Here is a 9,887-nt window from a genome sequence, read left to right on the forward strand (position 1 = left end):
GATGTTACTTATTATGAGGACTGGACATAATTTATTGTATTAAGGATATTTAATAAAATTTTATGTTTTACTAAATGGACCCATGCATAATTTAAAAAAAAAAAAAAGAGTTTTTTTAATGTGTGGTCTCTTTAGTGGACCTTAATGCAATATATTACGTGTGGGTCCCAAGCAGACTAACACCGTTAGCTGGCATTAAGTATATTCAATCAAATGTGAAAAGACTATAGTGCCCCTTAGGTTATTTAATACATTGTGTCAATAAATAATTTTAAAAAGTGATAATTGGTCATTAAACATTAATTATATGGTTACAAATATATATTTATATATATTAAAAAAAATAAAAAAATATAATAACACAATATATTAAATAATTTGAGGGGCATTTTAGTCCATTAGTTTGTACTTTGTACTTTATAGTTTACTAAGCAAATCCACAGGTAAAAACTTTACAAAAAAAACTCCCCTTTAAACGCATGTTGACATAATCTCAAACAAACTAACGGATCCTGAGATCTGTAGCAATAATATGGTGAAATTTAATTATAGGAATCCGAGGTTCATGGGGCCATTTTACACGTACTTCAATTTTATATAAAATATATAAAATTGATATAATGGGTTTCCTCACCGGTTGGAACTCTAACCGCCTATGGAATGGAAGCCACCGTTGGGGGTTGGGGGTTGTACATTTTAGTGTTTGAGTATAGTAGGAAGTCTTATACGCTGAGGAACCTTTTTCTATATATTAAGAAGGACCAAATTTACACGTTAGGAGTTGCAAACAAACGCAGCTAAACCATGACTAGATACGAACGCAGTATCTGTCTCCCTCAAGAACTTGTAACAGAAGTCCTTTTGAGATTGCCGGTGAAATCTGTGTTGAGGTTTAAGTGTGTGTGCAATGAATGGTTCACCCTCATTGGCGATCCTCAGTTTGCAGAATCTCATTTCGAACTTTCATCGTCTGTACCTGGAATCATCTATATACAAGCAAAACTAGGCAACGTTTCCTATGTCGATTTAGATGTAGAAAAAGGAGTTGTGAGCAATTTCGACTTCAACGTAAAAGAAATTGTTGGGGACTCTGTGCACCTTCAAGACTCTTGCAATGGTCTTCTCCTCTTAGAAAAAAAAGGATCTAATATAGTGAGGGATGACTACCTCGCGCAATTTTACCTCTGCAATCCCATCACTCGTTGGTATTTGAAGCTTCCTGTATTCTCCAACGGCGCTGTTTATATTTTTGAAACATCATTGAGTTACGACAGTTTGAATAAAAAATATAAAGTTTTGATCGTCTTTCGCAATTTAGTTTCAGACTCATACAAGTGTGCAATATTTACAACAGGCAACAGAGACGGCGTTGGTGATGGTAGTAGTAGTAGATTTTGGAGAACATTGGATCTTGCTGTCCCATCTGGGAAGATGGAGATATACACTCCAACACAATCAACCGATGGAGGAATATACTGGACGGTACTTTTGGAACCATCGGAGGAACTGGTCATCTTAAATATGGATACAGCAAGTGAAGAATTCAGTTTAATCGATGGCCCAGTATACCAATCCCCACCCGGCGGGTTTATCTGGGCTTACACTACACAAAAGATGAAGGGTTCTCTGTGTCTAGGGGTTGCTCATTCTTCTTATCAACTGGACTTGTGGGTTTTGAATGATGCTCTGAAGCATTCGCATTCATGGAATAAGAAATTCAGTATGAATTTTGGATCAATCCTTGATGAGTTTGATCTTTATGACTTGCGCATTCACAGGCAGTTTTTTATAACACAGCATCCTCGACCTGTGATAATCTTCTTTGGTATCCACAATGAACGTCTTGTTTTGTATGATATGGTTACTGGGCAGTTTAAGGTGGAGAAGAAGGATATTGGGATGAGAATGTATAGTTCAATGGTTGCTCATGTTAACAGCTTTATCAGCTTTTAATTTGTCTCCAGATACTACCCTTAACTTCATCCTAGCTTATAGTCCAAATTTGTTTCTAATTCTAGAACTTCATATTTAAATCTCACTTTTGCCCTGCATGATTATCTGTACTTTGGAGTTCAGATTACTGATTTATGATATAACTATGTTTTTTTTTATTAATTTTCTACAGATCCAATAAAGCTTCTATTACTTAGATCCTTTCATTATAATGAGCTCTATTTTAATGCCATATCTGTGCCTATCTTTGCTAACTACTTCTCCTTTAGCACATTCATAATAGAGAATTAGAAGGTGCCCACTGTACATGATCATGCCGGCATTCTCTTTTTTACTGAGAACTTAAATATTTGTATCCAAAACAATGTCCATGATACATCACTTGTTAGCTAATTTAGGTCTAATTAATTGCTAAATAATGAGCTATGAAACATGTTTTGAGATAAGTTTTAATCAAGCTGAAAATATCCCACATGATCAATCCGATGTCCATCTTGCCACCAATCCACTACTTAAATCTTACAATCAGTCCAAATATTGATGACCTGAGCTCCAAATACCTTTTGCTCTTCATATTCAGATGAGATAGAATAGATTTGATGCCTGTAATCCCCTCGCAGCCAATTCTTGAGAATTCTTGAGAAGTGGAACTTAATACCAACTGAACCTCCATCAATGTATCCTGAAGTCCTCCGGCTTCCTCATGGAGCTCTAAACTAAACCTTCAAATAGAATAATTATTCCTATTGAATTTAAAAAATTACATCTCAAATTTCTCTATTAGCACAAATGGAATCCCCATGCTTCACCAGGTCTCGAGTTTAAACCTCCTGTCTAGTACCTTCACCTCCACCAAAAACTTCAGGTATAATGAGAACTCTCCATCACTGTCACTAGTTCGAGATAATGGTTGCATCACTTGTTTAACCAAATCTTCTGTAGCAGTTAAATTCAATTTGATTAGGACTGATAAGCTCTAGTAGAACACCAGAGGCATATGTTTGCGGAGTTGGAGAGTAGCTGCTCTGAATTCCCTCATTACAATGTCCTATTGAGGTATATTTCAACAACCAGAATTCTGAACTTTTCATTGATTCTGTGCAATTGTATGAGAAGCTGCATTAGTGGAAGGAAAACTAGCCTATATAAACAGCAAGCACTTCTTCTTTTGAGCTTAGCCTAGCAAGATAAAATTTTGTATCTTCTAGTCCACTTATCTGGTATTTCCTGCACTACCTAATGGAATTAAGACTCTCTCTCTCTCTCTCTTTCTCTAACTCTAATATATATATGTGGGTTGGGGGGGGGGGGGTGTTAGATGAAGGAGTGATTAAGGATGGTTTTGATGAATTAAGCATCAATGATTTCTCAAGTTGAACCAATTCCTTCACACAGTTGAAATTTCTTGTTTTGTGATTCAGATTAATACCTCTCCATTACCTCCAAAGGTAGTGAAGTGCCTGTGTCATCTACTTCCACTCTTACATCTTATTTGTTATTTATAACTAAAAAAGGCAATTAAGTGCATAAGTCTTCAATATGTACTTTGCTGGCCTTCACAAGGTTCTCCAACTTACCCTCCCCTTCCTCTTGTTAGATGTGATTGTAGCAGCAGTTGCTGTGGGATACTTTTGTGACAGAGGGTTTTAACAATTGTCACAAGATTTTCAGGTAAATGATTATCGTTGATGATTAAGTTACACCAGTCCAGTATTTATATACAGACATTAGCCTCTCTGCTAATGCTTCTTGACTAGTCTATGACATTCAATACATTTTTGACACAAAAAAACAGAGACATTCAATACATCACTGGTTCATGCTTTCTGTTTCTCTTCCTCTTGATTACAGTGGTGCTGTCAGTAATGGTGAAGTTGTGATTTGTGAAAAAGTTAACTAACAATGCCCCAAACCTAATTGATGGCTTAATAATATACATGTTTTAAAGAATTGGATTAGAATCTTGGCCTCAATGCTGAATATGTCTATTCTTATTACATATATTGCAGTGGATCATGGAACTCCTTAGATTGTAATTAATCATACTTCTTAAAACTACTAAATTTGCAAGAAAATTTTGATTCAGAAGCTGCAAATACCAAAGATGTGTAGCAATCTTTATCATTCCAGATTTTGGCAAATTTTGGTCTACATGAATTGAAACAGGTGAAAAACAACCCATGTCTGATTCATTAAACCAAGATAGCTTAGATGACTAGAAAGAACTGGAAGTCTAAACCTGACTTGACTGATGAATTAGATGATGAGGTTCCAGAAGATACAAATGAGTGGTTTTTCAGTCAATTCGATGAAGAGGCTTATTGCCGGTGCAATTTCTTCTTAGATTTGTGTTGGCATGTGATAGACTACAACTGACCCAAGGAAATGAAGAAATTTTAGGCTGTTGTGGATTCGATCTACCTCGGCGTATCGAAGACTTCGCTGCCTTTTGTAAAATCCCTCACAACCCTTACCTGAAAATCTATGTTGTGGGTCTGAAAACCCGAAGTGAAGGTAGAAAACAATTGTGGGTCCATCCCATTTGAACCCAAACTTTATCCTCAGTGTGAGCACTTAACCAACAAACCAAGTATGACCTGTATATTCAATCTAAATGTAGGTTGAAATGCTTTATCTCATTCTCTTTCCCTCTTTAACAAATTATTTCAACATTCAAAGTTTTTGTTATTTATGTCATCATAGGGTCTAATTCACTATAGCTAAACTAATATATTATGCAAAACACAACAAATTCCAAACCAATTCAACTTAAGTAACAATATTGTTCATAAGGCTTCTCATTGTTAATTTTCTTCATTTCTACTATTTATTCCCTTTCACTTCCCATACTTCTATATAAAACAAGAAATCCTAGATTTTCTTATAGGGTATGTTTATTATCAACATAAAGCATTCTAAACAACATTTTTATAGGGGATCACGAATTCTCTATCTCTCTAGTTTCATCAGTTTTTTTTTTTTTCATCCATGTATTTACTTTCAACATTTCTTGCAATCAAAGTTTTGAATAAAACAAAATGATATGAACTAGCATGACTTGACTGCTAGTGTCAGTTCTCAATTTAAATTTTTTCACACATCATGTGTCATTTCTATTCCTCACTATTTGAAAATGTATGTATAAAGATTTATTTATAACTATTACATGTACAATCAAGAAATCCTAAAAGCACACATTCTCTATCTCTTGTTTACACTTCATGTTTTATTAGTCTCTTGTTGACCAAATCAACTCAGCTCTTCACCCACAAAAAAGGTGGCACTTGAAAAGAGGAAGGGGGGGGGGGCTCTCCATATGTGAGGGAAAATTTTAATTTGGTACAACAAACTTTTCCTTTGTTCCAATACCTATCAAAAGGAATGATAACAACCTCCCAGTTAAGGAGCTTAGCATCAATCTTAGATAATGTTTGAAAGGGGCCTATTATAAAAAATAAAGGTTAAAGAAAGACCGATAAGAATACCTGCTTCTCAAGCAAACTTGGTGCCTCTTGAATGAACCTCACTCTATGTGGGCAAAAATCCTAAAAATCACATATTTCCCAAACAATTCATGGTTTGTTCCAACTAATCTAATTGTTGACAAATTTGCTGAGAAGATAAGTGCAATAGGGGCTAAAGGGATAACTTCAAATAACCTTTGTCTTCCAACACCTACAAATGTCGTAGGTGATGTGAGGCATTACATTTAGAAATTTGAGAAAGAAATCATTTTTTTGGTAATTTCTAGGTTGCATTACTCCTATGTAAATTTATTTAAACTTTTTGTGGCTAAATATTGTAACTGGAAAAAATTGTTTATAGTAACTTGTTACTGAGAAGCTTCTAACCTAATGAGCGACTGTTGTCCCATTTAAGTTTATCATCTTGATATGTACTTCACTTTTATGCCTATCTAAAACTTTGTTGTGTGAGGAACTATACTAAACTTGGTTTTGTTAATTAACTCTAGTTGGTATATTATAGGTACTCAAGCTTTGTGCTAAAACAAGGGAAGCCATAAGCTCCTATTATCCCTATACCCCCATAACAAGTCCTTCCAACAAACTAAATATTTGTACGTATATAATCCCAAATTTGAGACTACTGTCTGAAAATACTTTTATGTTTGCAAGGAATTACTAGAGACAATACAATACCAAGCAAATGAGGGTTATGCTTCGTGAGCAATGGTTAGGATGTCATTGTAAGGAGAAGGAACACAACCTATAAGCAACAAGTGGATAATATTTATAGTTGCTCTTTATCGAGGTTATAGACTACTGGACTTGGGAATTCTAGTCCAATGCATTATCTCGGATTTCTTGTTCAGGGAAGAATTTAATATTAAGCAAACCAAATCTGGGCCAATTTACTTAGTTGCTCTATTACTACCTACTAACACAAAGTTCAAAACAATGTTGGCTACCTGTCATTTTGCTCTAGTCCTCTTTATAGTGATTTTCTTATTTAAAATAAGACCACCTAAGATTACACTATTTTGAAAGTTTCTCCTTCAATTTAATGGATTTTTTTTCTTTCAATGAACAAATTTTTTTTTGCTTCTCTCCTATCTTTCTCATTCAGCAGCTGGAAATTTACAATAGTCAAGTATACCCAAGGGGTCGAACACCTCTTTTGCAAGCTACTAACCAACAACACTAGATCACATTCAAATGTATCTATTTAATTTTTGTATTATAATTCAACAACAAAAATAGTTGATCATGAGGAGAATGAACAACAAAGGCAATCGCATGTATGTGTAAGTATGTTCCCTTGGGAAGAAGAGAGTGCGTATTATGGAAGGGCGAAGGAATAGGTACATACCTGATTTGCAACACTATGCGGATTTTGGATGGAGTGAGAGCAGAGAAGCAGGAAAGGAGAAAAAAGAGAAAGGATTACAACAAGATTAACCAATGAAATGAAAAACCTAGAAAGCCAAAATGCTTACCTCAATCCACCATATGCTTGAATATCGACCAGATTGCTTCTCGTTATGGCAACCAAAGTTAAAACACCAGCACCTTCTCACGCCATTTCTCCGGCGATTTCCGTAGAATATTTGACAATTTAAGCTTGCAACTCAATCCACGATTTCGGAAAAAAATAGTATGATCTGCAGCTTCAATCCACGATTTCGGTGTTTTTTTGGTCAATCTGGGAAGAATGCTCACGTGTATATTCTCGAAGATCGAGGTATGATACTATTTTGCCGATTTTGATAATACAAAACCCAGTATCAAACATTTTAGTTCAATGGAAGTTGTGGTGGCTATTTTTGTAAATTTAAAACCAAAACTGACTAATCTCGTAATTTTACCCCTGTTTTTTTTTCGTTCATGTCATAGTCGTCGAAAGTGTGGCTCCCGCACGGCCGCAGATTGAGCAGATGGACTTCACAAGTGGATTCTTTTGCAACGGTCCAGAATCAAGCTACTCAACCCCAAGCGCATGTGGCTAGGAACTGCAAGCCTGCAAATGTAGCAGTAGGTTTATCCTGATCTTCACTTCCTCCATCCATGGCTGCTTCGGCTCTCTGCAACTTCCTTTCCTTCACATTACCATCAAAACGGCTTCCCAGCGAGAAACTCAGGAACCAATTCGTCTTTGCTTCTTCTTCATCTGAATCTTCTGGTTCTCTTCTTTCTGTATCTTCTTCTTCATCCAGATCTTTCCGGACTGGTATTTACGGAGATGGGTTAGTTCCAGTAGCGGAAAACAAGCCTTATTCTTCCTGTTCATCGGATTTAGTGTCAGTATTATGCCCTTCGCTTCTTCACACGAATACCCTGTTCTTCAAATCTGCGTACAACGTTCAGGTCATCGTGGGTGAAGATGAACCTGAAGAGGTCCTGCTTAGGAGGTTCCGGAGGGAGGTAATGAAGGCTGGAGTAATTTTGGAATCCAAGAGGAGAAGGTTCTTTGAGAACAAGCAGGATGAGAGGAAGAGGAAGACCAGAGAAGCTGCTAAGCGGAATAGAAGAAGGTTATTTTTTTTTGTCCACCAAGCTTTTCTTCTCTCCATGGAACTGTAATCTGCTCTCAATTTGAGTTGGACTCTGTTCCTTTTGTTTCTTAGGATCGAAATCTTCATTTCTTTCAGTATTCTTTCCTCTATTTTATTTGATTAAATATCCTTTGGCCTCTTAAGCTTTACTTCTTTCTACGGTCACATCCAGTTTGATTCTGTAGTTCTGTGATGCCATCTGCCTTTTAGTATCTTTGAATGTTTCAGGGACTGACCAGTATAATTGTTTGTGCAGTTCAGTTATTACTAGAAGATATATTCCTGTTTGTCGTCTTTCTCTCTGCGCAAATGATTTTCTGATTATTCTAAATCACCATTTCTTTCTTGAAACAGACGACCCTTCACCCCGAGAACTCCTCCTCCAGAGAAGCAAGAATCGTTAAAGAACAAGAAGGCTGAGGATGAAGAAGATGATAATTGGGAACTGGTTAAAGGAGACCTTCCCTATTGAGTACCACTTTTCCCTATCCTTCCCATGTGGAACTTGCATCTTCTGAGGCACCTACATGTTGTAAGTTTTTGTGTTGAGGCCTTTCCCTTGACGTGTTCCTGTGCCTGTAAAGGGCAAGCAACTTTGTTCATCATTTTAATTTTAAGGCGCACCTAGCCAGAAATAATTTATGATTGCTTGCACGGCATTGGTTGGAGATCTTTTAGTAGTTCATTTGACTGCATTACTTCTGTGATGCCTCTATATGATTTAGAGTCTTATAATCAAAACTGAATGTAAGGTCACTTAATTTTTTCCCCCAAGTCCAGTAAGTCCTTTGTGAAGGCTACTTCTGCTTGCTTCTACTAGTAGGAAGTCCAACCAAACCAAAGAAAATATGTTCTATAGTTACTAATTTGCATCCACTTGCTATTCACATATGCACAACCACCACAGGTTAAACTAATATGCCGATGATACTTCTATTAAGACCAACTCAAAGGATTTTTTGTAGTTGCTAACTGCTTGCAAGGAGACCATGGATAGAATGAATTGCACCTGTCGCTTGGTGTGTAAGTGGTTCCCTGAAGAATGAATTGTATCAGTTTGTTAAAACAAGGAAAAAGTGCTAGGCAGAGAAAGTGATAGTGAATGTGTGTGTTCAAGGTTTCTTAAATTGTAATTCACGGGTTGAGTTAGCCATCATCTTGAGGCAGCTCACTGAAACTATTAGCTGGGCATGTGTCTGTGCCAATTTAAGTTCATTCTTTTAGTCAATTCCTGATCATGTTGGTTATTAAGTGACATACGACTTTCCTAACTCTTATCATTTAATATGTTCTACTCATGCACATGATTCATACCACTGAAGCTTGAAAGCTGTATAAATCACTGTGGGCCGAAATTGAGAAACTTCAGCAAGGTAAATTGAACTAACTATTTGTTTGCTGTGAAGAAGAAAAGCATGAATATGACCAGCATTAATTCTTAGTTGGATCTTTCAATAGAACATAATATCACCTTCAACTGCTTTGCACCCTTGTAACTGGTGAACAGGCAAAATCATGGTGTAATTTGGGTGTGCCTCTGGCATCCTGATATGTGCACAAGAGGATGAAGGGACAATAGGATAGGGTTTGGCTTTGCTTAAGAAGTTAGATGTCTTCCTTTGTTTTGGCGGCAGGGGTGGGGGTGTTGTGGGATCTACCTTATCTTTTTGAGAGATAATTGAACACTTGAATCTCATTCTTTCTTCATTATTTTCTACGATTGATGAATTGAATGGGCTTCTTCAATAGGGTAGCCATCACAGTCCGTTTACCTAGTTTAACCCATCTCTAACCATGTCATCCCATAATGACTGACAATTCACACTTCATCTTTCTGCTACCCTTCCAGTCCGCTACTTAATGACTACTAATATACTAACCACCAACATAATGCATTAGAGAAAAGAAGCACAATATATAT

At 36.4% G+C, this 9,887-nt stretch overlaps 2 protein-coding genes across 2 annotated transcripts; both read left to right on the plus strand.

Moving 5' to 3' along the window:
• Positions 1 to 804: 804 nt before the first annotated feature.
• On the plus strand, positions 805 to 1,953 carry LOC149018289 (putative F-box protein At4g09190). Its single transcript, XM_089153875.1, has one exon. The coding sequence runs from the start codon at positions 805 to 807 to the stop codon at positions 1,951 to 1,953; it is 1,149 nt and encodes a 382-aa protein (XP_089010001.1).
• A 5,437-nt stretch (positions 1,954 to 7,390) lies between these two features.
• Positions 7,391 to 8,613, plus strand: GHS1 (Ribosomal protein S21 family protein). The gene is made up of 2 exons (XM_089152590.1): positions 7,391 to 7,945; positions 8,321 to 8,613. The coding sequence occupies exons 1-2, from the start codon at positions 7,479 to 7,481 to the stop codon at positions 8,436 to 8,438; spliced, it is 585 nt and encodes a 194-aa protein (XP_089008716.1). The 5' UTR covers positions 7,391 to 7,478; the 3' UTR covers positions 8,439 to 8,613.
• The last annotated feature ends 1,274 nt before the right edge of the window (positions 8,614 to 9,887 follow it).

The sequence above is a fragment of the Hakea prostrata genome, chromosome 4 (genome assembly GCF_041222555.1).
Source record: "Hakea prostrata isolate BN-2017 chromosome 4, UWA_Hpros_2, whole genome shotgun sequence".
Lineage (NCBI taxonomy): Eukaryota > Viridiplantae > Streptophyta > Magnoliopsida > Proteales > Proteaceae > Hakea > Hakea prostrata.